At 40.5% G+C, this 15,022-nt stretch overlaps 1 protein-coding gene across 2 annotated transcripts; it reads right to left on the bottom strand.

The window, feature by feature from the left end:
- Nucleotides 1-14: 14 nt before the first annotated feature.
- Nucleotides 15-13,623, bottom strand: LOC133995508 (ras-GEF domain-containing family member 1B-B-like). 2 transcript variants are annotated; one of them, XM_062434923.1, is made up of 14 exons: nt 13,427-13,623; nt 6,951-7,472; nt 6,710-6,832; nt 6,145-6,282; nt 5,731-5,946; nt 5,112-5,186; nt 3,653-3,745; nt 3,346-3,448; nt 2,855-2,934; nt 2,570-2,665; nt 2,379-2,474; nt 1,883-2,006; nt 1,679-1,751; nt 15-1,568 (listed from the first exon to the last, which is right to left on the bottom strand). In XM_062434923.1, the coding sequence occupies exons 2-14, from the start codon at nt 7,464-7,466 to the stop codon at nt 1,535-1,537; spliced, it is 1,767 nt and encodes a 588-aa protein (XP_062290907.1). In that variant the 5' UTR covers nt 7,467-7,472; nt 13,427-13,623; the 3' UTR covers nt 15-1,534. The 2 variants fall into 2 exon arrangements, with proteins under 2 accessions (XP_062290907.1, XP_062290908.1); XM_062434924.1 differs by lacking the exon at nt 13,427-13,623 and adding an exon at nt 11,510-11,589.
- Nucleotides 13,624-15,022: the final 1,399 nt, after the last annotated feature.

Raw genomic sequence — 15,022 nt, 5'->3', positions numbered from 1 at the left:
AAACAAAGTACGACTCCATTCAGATTTTCGGTTTATTTGAAAGAAAAAATATAATTCTCTTTTCACAAAGACCTTCAGTACAAGTACCCTGACCGGTGACACAAATGATACACAAAAAAGAATTAAAAAAGCATACATGAAAAAAAAAAACACTTTATAAAACATTTGAAACATAAAAGGAGCTTTTTAAAAAAACACACAAAAATGCAGGATCATGTTCATTCATAGGCAGATTTTAAAGGATCAAATCATGCTCACACCATCACAGATGAGATGAAGAGAATGAGTTTCCTATTTGTATTAAAGCTGCACATAAACACACACACACACACACACACACACACACACACACAAACACACACACTTCTTTGTCATAGATGAACTGGTGTTGTATATAACAAAATAGCTTACATTTGACCAACCAGCAAGAAGCTAATGGTGAAACTTCATAAAGAGTACATAAAGAAAAACACATTTTCTGATACAAAATACAACTTAATACTGTAGAAAGACGCCTTAAAATAGGAGTCACGTATTCCTATAATACAATACACAAAACTCCACTGATGTACTTGAAGTGCATTTGATTTACCTTTGCATGATTAGCACGACGTCGCTGCCACTATCAACAAAACACACGTCAAAGTGCACGCGTCACAAGAGTTCATGTTCAGAACAAAATAGTGTGCGGTCGATGAAAGTGGTGTCTCCAAAATGTACTTTGGAAATAAGTGGCTGATGTATTTACTTGCATTGTGTGTTTAAATGACATAAAGGGTTTGAATGCGGTACTTAGCGTAGATGGAGTAGATGCAGTGCAGGTTTTGAAGCACTCAACAGGACAACAAAGCAGCATCACCACTCTTAAAAGCAGATGTTAGCCCGTTGTATATAATACATATCGATGTTAACCAACTCTTCCTTTCAGAGTGGATCTCTGCTCTCGCTGTAGTTTTGACTGTGCCAATGCTGTGCTAATGTTGCAATAAATGCTTCATGCTTCCACAGATTCAGTCTATCCACAATATGAGGCTGTTATATGCTGGAGTGTTAGTACAAGTGATCACAAATTGCACCAGTTATTGCCATGATGGAGGTCCACTGAAGAAATAAACCACACACTTTTTACAACTTCTGCAGGTGTCTGATATCCTTTACGTGCCTCAGACAGAGCTGATGTCGAAGAAGAAAGCACGGCAGATGATCCGAGCAGTGGTCCAGCTTCATCCAGCTCTTCATTTGCTTAAAAAATGATTTCAGTTCATGAAGACTTGCAGGGCAGAGGGCTAAAGTAATAAATGCAGCAACTGGGGTCCTTTGGCACTGGATGAATTTCATTAAGGATTGTTGTAGTGTTATATATTCCACCGTTAATCTGTGAAAATGTGATCCCAGCTGCCTTTGTTGTCCAAGTCCAAGACCTAAGATTTGGCCACGGGAATGTTGAAGTGTTTCCATGAAATATGGAGGAATCGGTAGCTTTAAAACACCTCGTTCATTTACACTCTGTTGAGCAGAGGAGATTGTCTTTCTCCTACGACCGATTCTCTCGATGCAGGAGGGAGGATCTAGAGAGGAAAGCATAAATAACCAGTGTTATTATATAAAAATATATCATGTTTGAGGCGGTTGATTGTTTTGTGTATGCATATGACCGAGTGTGTGTTTGTACACTCACCTAAGAGATCTACGACTGTCTTTCTCCATGTTGTTCTCAGGTCCTTCACTCTCATATGAGGCCAGATGCAGCTCTGCAACAATCAAACAAGCCTGAGTTTAATTGATTTTGCCGCTGAGTGAAAAACTGCTATAATCTACCTGACAGTTGTATGATTTCTATATGAGGAGATAAATGCAGTGATCTGTAAGATTGTATACTGACCATCTTCGGTGAACACAGGTGTAGTGACAAGGTACTGGAGGATCCGGCGGTCTCTGTTGAACGGGCAAGCAACCTGACGCCAAACCAGGAACTCGCTCACCTGCTTCGCCAGCTCCCACAGTTTCTGTTTAAACACAGGGACATAAAACTTGATTAATGCTAAGACTAATTTTATAAATGAATTTGTTGGCTTATCCACAAATAGCACTAAATCCATAAAGATCATACAGCATAAATAAAAGCAAAGCATTGACAGGGAGCATATGTTACTCTTTTTAACCACAAGGGGGCGTCATTACATGACAGAAAGCCTCCTCTAAAAGGCCATGGTAAACCATTAGAAGCAGTTACATAATTCCTTTGAGAATTATGAAATCTTACTGAGAGTAAATGTGTTTTTAACACTGCTGTGTCTGTTAATATTGTAACCAACAGTCAAGTCAAAAGCACATTCAGTCTGATATGCGTCATTTCGAAACTTGAATTGTGTACTGACCTCAAAGTTAATGTGTCCATTGGGTAACCTGCTGGCGCAACCTTCATTCAGGAAGTAGATGTCTTTGATGAGGAGACTGAAGAAAGGAATCACAATCTGGAGATAAAATATGACAGAAAGTTTACATTCACATTTTACATCTGGGAGGTGGACCTCTTTTTCTTTCTAAAACTTCCTGTGTGCTCTCTCACCTTCTCTTGGATGCTGTGTGCAGTCTCAGACCTCTGGGTGGCACCTCGGAGTGCAGTGCGGTAGTTGCTGAAGTTACTGGATGGGTCCATTTGGTGCTGAATGTGGTCAAACAGAGGAGACAGTCATCAAACACAAACATAGGCTTGCAGAGGTTAACAAAAGAAATAACGTTCTACTGTAGTTACTACGTATAATGGGAGAAGATACTGTGATACTGATCCCAGACTATCAGTAGTTTATGGAGAGTTAATAATATTGTGATACATGCATGTAGGTTTTCTCACCTCCAAGATTTCAAATTTGTCAGTGTTGACTTTACTCCAGGTCTTCTTCAGTCTGGAAACAGGACTCATGTTCATCCCAGCTGAGAGAAACAGAGAGAGAGATGTATGTATAAAAACCTGAACACTAACTCAGTCTGTACTTCTTTGAACAGATGTTTTGATGTGAGGAAATAATTAGAGTTAGCGTTGGGTAATCAATCAGGAAATAGTGAGAACTACAATTGCAGTGTCCCGTACTTAGGCTACAAGTTGTAACAGGGTGGGCTGTGAAATTGTAGTGTAAGCCTTGAAATGATGTTGGATTTTTGTTGTTTCCACTTCCTTTAATGTATGCTGGCAGTAGTTTAAGAGCTGTAATGATGCTGTACTGCATTTCCCAGAGATCACCTGTCATTTAGATTGTGTCGGAGGGGATATGTTGTCTGCTATAAATCATCTGTTGATGAAGATTGATTTTCTTTAGGTGCTGCTCTTTTTTGTAGAATACTCACTGATGATGGCCATGAGGGAGTTGAAGTTGCCGATGTTAAAACACTCCTGAGCCACGTCGATGAAGAACTCTATGATGCGCGCTCTGTGTTTCTTCTTCACTGGCTGAAATGAGAGAGAGCACAATAGGAAATGAATCAAAGACTCCTCATTCACTGGTTATGTATTATATGTACAACTTTAACCTTTATTTTTTGTTTTGGGATATGCTGAGCAAGTAGATGAGGAATTGTTTATGATGTACACTGATATGTGTAAAACAGGGACAGACATAAAGATTTGTGAACTGTTCCTTTAAGAACAACGTACCATACAGATCTCAGTGGCCACCAGGTAGCTCAGTCTGTTGAACCAGTTTACGTAGGCCTCCAGGTTGCTGGTTTTACGCTTCCGGAAGAAACCCTGAAACACAGTCAGAGGAAGATAACAGTCAAAATACAAGCAAGTCCACAGAATGAAAAGGATGATCTTTTTCAAGGTTTTTATGGTCTTTATGAATCATGTTTCTGTCAGTATTTCATTGAGTTTAGGGTTTAGGTTTGATCCAAACTGTTAAAAAATTTCTAATATTCTTTTAGTAAGATTTTTCTGTGCACACTGTCTGTTTTATACTTGACAGCTTTCTATAACAAAACCCTGACATGAGCCACTCTATGAAATTCTACATCATCAGTATGCAGTATGTAATTTGACATAAAGTAAGTACGAAGAAACAGGCAGCTGCTAGTCTGTAATTTCCTTTGCAAATGGATCTTGAGAGCCTTCACACCCACGCAACCTCTTAACCTGCGCACTGGATTCTGTGATGTGTCTGCTGTTATTTTCATCCCATTTGTTTGCATCTGCATTTGGTTATTTTGGTTTTCTGTGAGACGCTCTGTGGCAAACCTGTTTGCCAGAGGCACTTTTATATAAATAAAAGCTGCATATAAATAAACTTGACATCGGCAGTGATGATGTAATCTCTGAGATTCACGGCTCTATTAAATGCTTACACAACTCCGGCAGCCCACTCTACTCCAAACTTCCCCTCTACACTTCAGGACCCCTAGCACTGACTCAACTGCTCTTTAATACAAAATGGGTCTTATATAACTGGCACGACACTGAAGGCCGAGATGCAGCGTGGCCACAAACACCGACTGAAAGCTTGTTCTCAGCAGTGCTGATTGAAAAACAACCCTTCAGCTGACTCACTGGACCACTTAGGAGGGAAAGAGCTCTTCAGACATACGCAGAATGGCTCTTTCATACTGCGTTTGATGCAGTTTCAAAAGCTACATTAAAAAAAATTCACATCTATCTGCCTAGAGGATCTTTCATGTGGTTTCGAAAGCAAATTAACTTAAACACAAGCAGACCACAAATTAAGACTCAGAGCAGAACCACAATGAAGAGGCTAGAAATCAAAATAACAAAGAATGACTTAAAAATAACTACAAACTGGAGCTTCTGTGGATCATATCTTTGATGCGGATAATTATAAACAAGTCACGTGTCTGTATTCTTCTTCCTCCCCTATAATTTAGAATGATGTCGTTTTATTAAGACATCTTGTTGACATCTTCTTTGCCTCATGTAAAAAAAAATCACAAAAGAAACAATAACTAATGAGGAAATTCAACAGATCCAAGATACAAGTTCATAGTCTAATGCGATGATGCTAAACTGGAATTATTGTGAGCTGTGGTGTCTAAAAGCAAGCTGCAAAACTGCAGAGAGAGCTGACACATGGTCGTCCATTTGTTCATTGTAAACTCAATTATACCTTATGGTTCTCCAGAGGATCCTTCATGGCGAATGTCTGGATGAACTCCTCAGGGCCGATAAAACTCAGTCTGTCCTAAGGGCGGAAAACAGGATGAAGATAACCGTCAACACAGAAATAACAGCAATATGTAAGAGGATGATGTCAAAAAAAAGTAAAGAAAGAAGATGACGTAAAGGACAGAGAATGAGAAGAAGGAGATGTTGCAGAAATGTCTAGGGAGAGTTATGACTTTAATAAAGTACCATTAAAGAAAAAGTCATAGACACAAACCAGATTCATGCCCTTAAAAGTGATTTAAATTTGCCTTAACAAAACAGTATACGATTGAAAGTACTTTGTCTTTATATAAAATGACAATATTAATAAACCTTTCTTTATGCGCAACCACTGCAAAGCAGACCACACATTGTGCTTTATGAGTAAAACAATAAAACCAAGAAATAACAATCATGAAACAAAAATTGAGTAATTTAGCTGTCTAACATTTACATTAACGTGAATCTTAACATACAAAATCAACACAACACTTTTCATCAAAGCCACTAACTACAGATTAGCCTCTAAATCTCCCAATATATGATTACACTTGTTTCTATTCCCAAATCTAACTTCTTACCAGTTCAATGTGCGTGAGTTGCTGTGCGAGGATGAAGGGGTCGTCGCATACGCTCAGCACGTCGCTTCGCTGCCCGGACGCCTGTTTGCTTTTCAGGGAGGCGGGACGCTCCATCGCCACGGCGTTCAGAGCAGCCACCGCTTCCTCGTACTGGCCGAGAGCTGACAGGCGTTTGATCAGCCGCTGGGTCATCTGCTGCATGGCTCGCCACGAGTACTGAAAGCATGACACAACACACACACAATTAAACGTGAAGTATAAGCACAGATTCAAGCTGATGTCGGGCCAAGAGGTCAACAACATACATCATAGATTCGTCATTACCCTGCAGTCTTTCGAGTCAAGTCTCACTATTGTAAACATTAGCCCACGTTTTCCTCCACATTTTCTCTGTTCTGAAGACATGACACTGACCTCGTCCCCTCGGGCCACGTGATGCGTCATGTCCTTGAGGCAGCGCATCATCCTCTCGTCCCTGAAGTCGTAAGGAAACGTCTCCGTCCACTCAGTCAGCAGCTGCACCAGCTTAGGCGCCACCTCGCGGAAACGGATCTGAAAAACATCACATGGCATATTAAAATGTGTTTGTGTGCATGTAATCACAAACATTTCATAAGAATTTATGAGCAATACTGTCTCGGGACAAAATGTAAATCTAATCACATTCATGTGTTAAAACAAACAAAAGTACCACTGCTGTTTGTCTGAGTTATTATTATTTTCCTTCATTGTTCCCACTGAATGTGTTCCCTTCATTTTTATTTCCCCAGTGTCATTTTGTCTCCTCTCTGTCTGTCTTAAATGTCTTCGCTTATTAAATATTCAGTAAATATCTCCTCCCAGAAAAGAAATGCAGAGCTCTGTTTGCGTCAGTGGGTGAGAGAGTGTGTCAGTGTTATTATAGTGGGTGTGAGGCGGTGTGGGAGAGAAAAATAATTACACCTGTGTGTGCATGTGTGTTCGTGTGTAATCCGCCCACCTTATCTAGCAGGGCGTCTCCAGACCGCTGCTGCTCCACGCACAGGTGACAAACCCTCGTCATGAGCTCGTACGGGTGCAGGAAGAGGCGAGAACTCAGCAGGAAGGTGAACACATATGACCTCTGATGATGAGAACACAAAACAGCTCTCAGAGATCTTTCTTTAAATGAAATAAGCTCCTTTTTACAAGCGGGTAATGTGTTTATTCAAACATGCCGAGTACATTTTACTAGGACTTACATCCGGGTAGTAGTCCACTGTGGGAACGAGGTGCTGGATCAGCGCCTCAAGAGATGCTGAAACCAAACTGTTGTCATGGTAACACATCTCCCCATAGCTGGCGGTGATGCCATGTCCATAAAGCTGGCCTTTGGCTGGAGCGGCGTTGCTCCGACAGGACTGCTCGCTGCCGCTGCTGCTGCTGGTGTGACGGTGTGCGCGGCCCGGACAGGAAGAGCTGTGCTGTCGAGGGCTGTGAGGCCGTGGCGAGGAGTACGGGTTCTCTGAAACCGCACAGCTGTTGTTGTAATGATGCTCCTTCACACTCGCGGAACCCACAGAGGAGCTGCGGTACGCGCTGCGAGGCTGCGGTATGTCATAGGGGTTTTCTGTGGCAGAGTAGGCACCGTTGTACAAGTTTTCCTTCACTGACTTTGTGCTGCCGTTGCGGTACGGGCTGTGAGGCTGAGGATGGTTGTTGTTGTTGTAAAGGCCGCAAGAGCTGAACTTTCCAGCATAAGGGGTGGTGGGAGGCATGATGTCCTGGGGAAAAGACAGAAAGAATAGGGATCAATTACTTTGTTGCTTCATCTTTATAATTTCGTTGATAAATCGGTTCATCGTCTACAAAAGTCAGAAAAGTCAGAAAATAATGAAAAATGTCTGTCCCAGTTTCCCAACCATCGTGATGTCTTTAAAAAGACTTTTGTTGTTCAAACAATAGTCCAAATTTCAAATTTATTTACTGTATAAGAATTTTAAAGTACTAAATCTTCAGAACCTGGAACAAGCAACTAATAATAATTTGTTAAAAACTATTAATCATTGCTGATTCATTTTTGAATGTTAATCAATCTTATGTTGATTGGCTAATCAAATCATCTCAGCAGTGACATTAATTGTGGTGCCATAAAAGCGAAAAGTGCAATTAACATGTTTTATGATTTTTTTTTTATTACACGTCAATATTCACTATTATTGAAAATGCGGTCGTGAACTGCCCATCATTCAGTAAAGACAAGTGACTGAGCTGCTCTGTAACCATGACTACAAATGTTTCCTTTGGTTGTGTTGTTGTGCTTCAGGTTGACGTCTCCCTCCCTGAGAATGTGGCTGATGTTTAATTCACAGGCAGAGAAAATATCTGTTGGAGCAACTTGATCACTCCAAGCAAAGACTTAGACTTGTCTGCTAAAGTAATTACACTTAATCACATAATTTTACCCCTCCTCTGTTTATCCCTTTTGGCTTTGAATTGTGCAAAGATTCCTCCTTGTGAAATTCACTTTCCATTAAAAGTTATTTGTTGACAAAGTTTCTACAAATAGGCTGATTTTTCCCCCCTCTGCTTTATTGCGTCTTTTATCACATTCTTGAAGTTCTTGGCAACAATACCAAGTGATGAACAAAAAAAAAAAAAACAGGCTGACAGATGGAAGACCTCAAGACTTTTCCCTTTTTTTGTCTTAATGGTGAGGATAATTGGATCTGAGTTAGGTAAGCTGATCCCTGATCACCACCAAGGCGTGCTTTAACTCTGGAGCCATCTTTATCCTGCTACTGTTGTCTGTCTAGGAACCACATGCCAGCGTAAATCAAACCGCACACACTCGTACATACCTCACACAGCGACACACACACATGCACGTACACTGTGCCAGAAAACAAAACCCTGCAGGAATCCAGCAGACTTTTGTTTGTCCATCACAGCGCCGACAGAGGAGTGTCTGCCTGAGCCAACATCTTACACACACACACACACACACACACACACACACACACACCCACACATACACACACACACACACCCTTGTCCACTATGGCGCCTAGCCCCATGCTGGTATAATCCAAACACACACACACATGTCACACATAAACAAATGACGGCTCGAGCGACACACACACACACACACACACACACTTTTGTATACCGCAACGCCTGGCGTCATGCCAGTGTAAGCCGGTCCAGTGCCAACCCGTCTTCTGAACTCTGTGATCTCTGCCTGCTGTTCTCCTTCTAACTGGGTTAAAAGATTACAGTGACTTTACCTTCCTAAAGTTACAATATGTAATCTGGAAGAGATTGGCTCTGCTGGTCAAGTTGAGATAAGAATCTACTGAGTAATATTTACTCCAGTTTGGACGTTTTTTGAATTTTTTTTCTTCCTCCAAGCCTCTGTTTGCACTCCAGGGTGACCTTCTCCATGAGAAAAAAACACATTAAAACTTTTAAAACAACCTTGGATTTTTCCAGACTGAATTCCTAAAAAGTTGACCCTTTGGGTAGTTGCGGCTTCCATGCTGCAGCACTGAAATTTTTACTCTTTCTAAATCATAGGTTGGACTCTGTAAGGACAACTTAATGATGACGTTGGGAGCATAATTTCATATTGAAAGTATTGTTTACATTCTCTCTGTCTGTAAACTCTGAGAGATTGCAGCATTTTTCACAGAGGAGTTTGATGTGGTAAAAAAAACACAGGAAATGGCAGAAATGTACAGTTTTGGTATTACATTGTACCGAGAAAACCGCATGGATAGAGTTTCGTGTGTGTTGCGTTCTACATTTTTTAGTGCTCTTTTTCCTTTTGTAATGTGACACAACGGACAGTATCTCCTCTGTTGACAGAGCAACACAAACTGCAGTGTGAAGTGCTTAAATGTCATAACCCAGTTCATCAAAAGGTTACAACTAATCAAACTTTAGGCGGAGCTGCAGGCAAATATCATCTGCTAATGGATCTAAGCCAATAAAACCATTCACACTGCTTCAAAGAGACATGCGCACAAAGACAATTTTGTGGTTTCAACAAATGACAGTTATCAAATGTCTTGTATGAATGTGGCCTTTGTCTGGCTTTTAATAAAATGTTTTAGTGAGTCATGAAAAGCTTTAGAGGTTTTTTGACCCTGACAAAAATAAGCCGATTGGTGGGCGACGCAGGTGTTCAACCATTTGTTCTACAGCTGAACGAGGCTTCCTTCTTGGATCCCTGCAGATTTGCAAAAGCACCAACTTCCCGTCAGCTAGTTTGAGAGCTGAAAACAAACTCAATCTTTCAACCTTTTAGGAAGATTACTTTTTTTTTTCTAAGTCTCATAATGTGGTTTTAAAAAGGTACGCCCAGCTATGCTGAGGCCAGTTATAACAGGAGGGGGAGGACGAGGGGGAGGTCCTCAACAATAGAGGTATTATCTCTCCTGTCATGGCATTAACAACCACACAAAGACCCCCAGGAAGAGATCACAGCAGATCACAGCAGATCAGACAAACACAGCAGCTTTCACACACTCAGCTCTCCACTGCCTGTACAGCATGACGCCCTGCCACTGCACGTACCGAGGCTAGGATCATTTTCACATCAGTCCAACTAGTAAAGAAGACTGTCTCATTCTTCTGTGAGGCGTGGACTCTTACTATACCTTGATAGACACCATCTACTGCAATCTTGCCCTCATAAACATACACTTTTATTTGCCAAGTGCAATAAATGTACATGAATTGTCCTGATGACTTTGGCAAAGGAGCATATCGAAACTTGCATATTTACATAAGCAGATATTACTACACGTGGTTGAAGGGCCAAAAGGCAGCAGCCAACCTTTGGTGCAAAGGAGACTTGAGATTATTATGTATGAATACAGAACAAAGTGGACTACATAGCAATCATGCAACATGGCATGCAATCACTCTGCAGCTAACCTAGTCATTCTAAATGGTCCTAATTCAAAGCCAGCTGACCCCTGTAAGCATCTACGTGCTCTCTGACCTAATAATAATCAGCACTATAAGAGGAGTCGAAGAACAACACAAAATTAGCTTGAAACAAAAATACTTTTTAAGGCCTTTAAGCAGGGCCACAGGCTAAACAATACTTCCTTATTGTAAATCTGCCCTCATTTTATTTGAAGGTTCAGTATAATTTAATCAATTCCAATTATGCTCCTACTGTAAACTGGCCTTAAAACACTTCTTCTCCAACAATAGTTATACATGCTATTACCAGTCTTCACAACAGGGTTGGGTTCAGGTCACACTGAACAAATGGCACGCACGTACCCGATAAGAGGACCTGTAAAACAATTTATCAGCTGTACAGAGTAGTACATGCCAATGTAATGACATGCTGTATTTGCTCCACTTTGTACTTTGACACTAATATGCTACAACAGGTAAAGAGGTAGCTAAGGGGGAAACCCTTTATGGTCAGCCTTATTATCGATAATAAATGAAGTTAAAGTCCAGGCTAACTCGTGGTTTTCTCAAAGCTGCATGCTAAACAGTTTTACACCAACATGAGTTCACCTTTAAACTGTATTGGCATACTCTGACATTAGATGATGATGTAAGATGATGTCAGTAACCTGCACACAGTACTTTTATACATGACCTCACTGGTCTGAGAGATCTTAAAGAAATCGATTTAAGTTTCCTGTGCAGGAAAACCCCTGAATATGTTGGTTTAGCCAGTTAGGAGCTAATGAAATGACAGAGTTCAAGTTCAAGATTGCTTGTTTTTTTTACTTTTATTTGGTCATTTGAGGATGCATTTTTAATAAAAGCTGCATTGTATACATACCCTGAGATTTGGCAGATTCCTTTGGCAGTCTGACCATTGACTGACTTATTCCAACATGAGATATTTTAAGTTTTAGGGTCTTGCAGAAGCAGAAACAAGCCAACCAATCTGACTTTAGTGCAATGACTTCATAGACTTGTATATCTCTTCTATGGTGTTAATGCTAGATAATATCATACCAATAAACAGCTAAATACTGTATAAGCATCCATCCAAATGTTATTTTGTTCTATCAGGCTGTTACAGCATGAGAACCTGCATCTGTGTCTTTATACCCAGAATCATTTCCCTGCATTTTGTTTAAATGACATTCTTACTTCTTACCACCAGACTTCAATCGTCTGACCAAAGCAGCCAAACCAAAGCAGGAGGGAGCAGCCCATAGCTCAAACAAACCGCTCCACTCACGCTTGAGTAAGCGTACGGGTCAGACGAGGCCTCCAGCCGCTGACAAAACACCAGACGCTAAGAGCCGCTGACCAGTTTTTAAAAAAACCTGCACCTGCACTTAAATGTAACAGGCAGGCATACACAGAGAGCCGGATACAGACGCCAAACTCAGATCGACTGGAGAGATATCTGGAATACAATTCACCCACTGCAGGACCTGTTTCCATCCTTTATTCTCGTACACACGTCATTCATGCATGGATTTCCTTGTGTGTAGGCTACACACACACACACACACACACACACACACACACACACACACACACACAAACACACACACAGACAGACAGGAAGACAATGGCATGCAATTCTGACACAAACACACACACACCTGTCCCTTCTGTGATCTGGTAGGCTAGTACAGTATTAACCTAGAGTCAGAAAAGATAATGACACATTATCTCCTCTGCTGCGAGGAAATAATAAACCTAAGCTTGTGCATGGGTTTTTCCCTCTCACACACACATTTTCTATTGTCCAAACACCTACAAATGTGACAAACATCTGCATCACAGTACAATAGAGGCACTTCATACTGAGATGTGAAGGTATGACATTAAATCTACATCAGATAATTCACTTTAAAAGGGCAAAACAAGTGGATTGGATTATTTTAAGACCTTGTGAAGTCCCAAATGTTGTTCCTCAGGCTGCCTTTGTGTTTAATTATTAAATGAGTTTAACTATTTAATTTGAGCTTGAAAAGTAAGGGGAATTCGAGGCAGTCATTTCAGCCAGTAAAGGTTGCTGTTGGTTTATATAAAGAGGTGTTTGGCTAAAGCAAGAGATAATTAAAGCTTTTTAAAGTCTGTTTGGCTCCAAGTACACACACACACACTTTATGTCGCTCTTTTTTCTTTCTTTTCCCTACAGACTAACACAATCTGTTATTCTCTCACTCTTTCTGTCTCTCTCTCTCTCTCTCTCTCTCTCTCTCTCTCTCTCTCTCTTTCTCACACACACACATAAACACACATACACACCAAGCAACCATGCCTGTTCTACATTATGGGCTTCTGACTGAATCATAACACAGCAAAAGTAAAAGCTGACTGTGAAAAAGCCATGCTGTGCAACCACAGTCCCATCACAGGTGCTGGTGAGTAATGTTTGTTTGTGTCAGCCAGCCTAAATATAAACTGGATGATGAACAACAACAACAACAACAAATGTAGCTACAGATTTGAGGGACAAAAACAGAAATCAGGGGAAATGTTTTCATTGGTTTTGCAAGAAGAATTAAATGACTATAAAGTATCATATTAAGGAAGTTATTAAATTAACCTACATTATAAAAAGTCTGGGCAGTTTAGTGATGCCTAATGTATAATTGCAATGAAAGAAGCCATTGTAAACATAATTTTCTGTCTATAAACGTTAATTAGGTATAGTTAATTGTCTTATATAACGTCAACAACAAGTTTATTGTCTCTATAAATATCCTTATCATCCACACCCTCAACTTACCTCTTATGTGATGCAGCTCAATGTCCGAATCCAATCTCGTTTACAGGCAGAAAAAAGTGGAAAAAGAAAAAAAGATGCAAGACTATCCAAAGTACTTGTGATTTTCCACTGTTCGCGTTGGATAAAGTTGCACGGTGTGTAACGTACAGATAAGTCTTTCAGGAGTGTGTCCGTGCTGTACTAGCCTCCATTGTGCGTCTCCGCTCTTGATATTTGAGTCAATTTGAACCAGCAGCGCCGTAATGAACCTCAAAGCGAGGCGTATTCAAATGACTTCCATAGAGCCGGGAAAACTGACCAATTGCTGCTCGAGGGCGGGTGCCTCTAGGGGCAGCACGGGCCAATCGCAGCGGAGGAGTCAAAAAATCGAAATCTCTGTGGATTCTGATTGGCTGGCTCGCCGTCCGTCGAATCCTTTCTTTTCAACCACAGCCAGAGGCAGCGAATGTTTTTGTTGGAGAGCTGAAATATGGAAGGTGTAAGGTTTCCTCCCGGAATGTGTTGTGTGTGTGTGGCTGTAAGTAGGTCTCAGTTACATAAAAATCAAGGCAATGCAAGAGTATAAGCCCCCAAGCTGTTTTATTTGAGGTTTATAGAGTTTAAGGTTCCAAATTATGTCATTAAGCATCATGGTGGGATTCAGGGTTTTTCCTTACCTGCCTTTGGCTGCCATTCATTTCTGTGCTGTATGAAAATCAGATGAAAGAGCCTGAAACCTGCTTTGATAATAGTAATCTTTAACAATGAACATATTGTTTTAAAGCTGCATGTTTTCTTTTTTCTGGCCACTTAAAGGTAGGAACAAGCAGAAACCCCAACATCTGATATGTCACTTTATACAGTTAGTAGCCTATGACTTTATTACATTTAGATACAAGTGTACATCCTGATCCTGCTAAGCAATTTTAGCATGTGTGTGTCCAGTGACGGATGTCTTAATATTCACTCTACTTATTTTAGCTCTGTTTTCGTGTCCGCCACCATTTCCTGAGGGAAATACCTGTCTCTTTAGCTGATAAATGCTCCAATATGTTCAGAGCTCATTCGCTGAGTTTGCGTGCCAGAAAAGAAAAAATAATTAGCCTCTAAAATCATGAAAATGCTCCTGAGAACTGAGAGGAACTGCCAAGTTCAGCAATATTATCTGTGTGTTTGTCACTGAAAGCAACCCACAGTCACTGTTAACATAAAATATATCATTCACGTTTGGTTATGCAGCTAAAAGCAGGATTAATATAGTGTGGTTTGTGGGTGTGTTCAGGTTCTATATGGTAAGCTCCAAAATCCAAGATTTCAGACTCTTAGAGTGAGTTTTTAACCCTTTTATAGCACTTTGTGAATCTTTACATTAAATATTTACATTAAACATTTACACTTTTACATACAAATGTCTATGTGGAAAAGTGTAGTATGATGAACACACTATTTATCCACTTTTGACCATTCATACAACATTGTTACGCACAGGTAAGTATACAACGCAAGAACTGGATCTGCAACTATACCTGCATTTTTGGTAAATGTGTAAACAGTTGTTCAGTGGTATGTTTATACTACTCAACTCAGCGTGTAGTGAAAGCAAAGGGATCATTATGG

The sequence above is a fragment of the Scomber scombrus genome, chromosome 15 (assembly GCF_963691925.1).
Source record: "Scomber scombrus chromosome 15, fScoSco1.1, whole genome shotgun sequence".
Taxonomy (NCBI): Eukaryota; Metazoa; Chordata; class Actinopteri; order Scombriformes; family Scombridae; genus Scomber; species Scomber scombrus.
The sequence above is the reverse complement of the archived record's forward strand: the minus strand, read 5'-3'. Positions and strand labels throughout refer to the sequence as shown.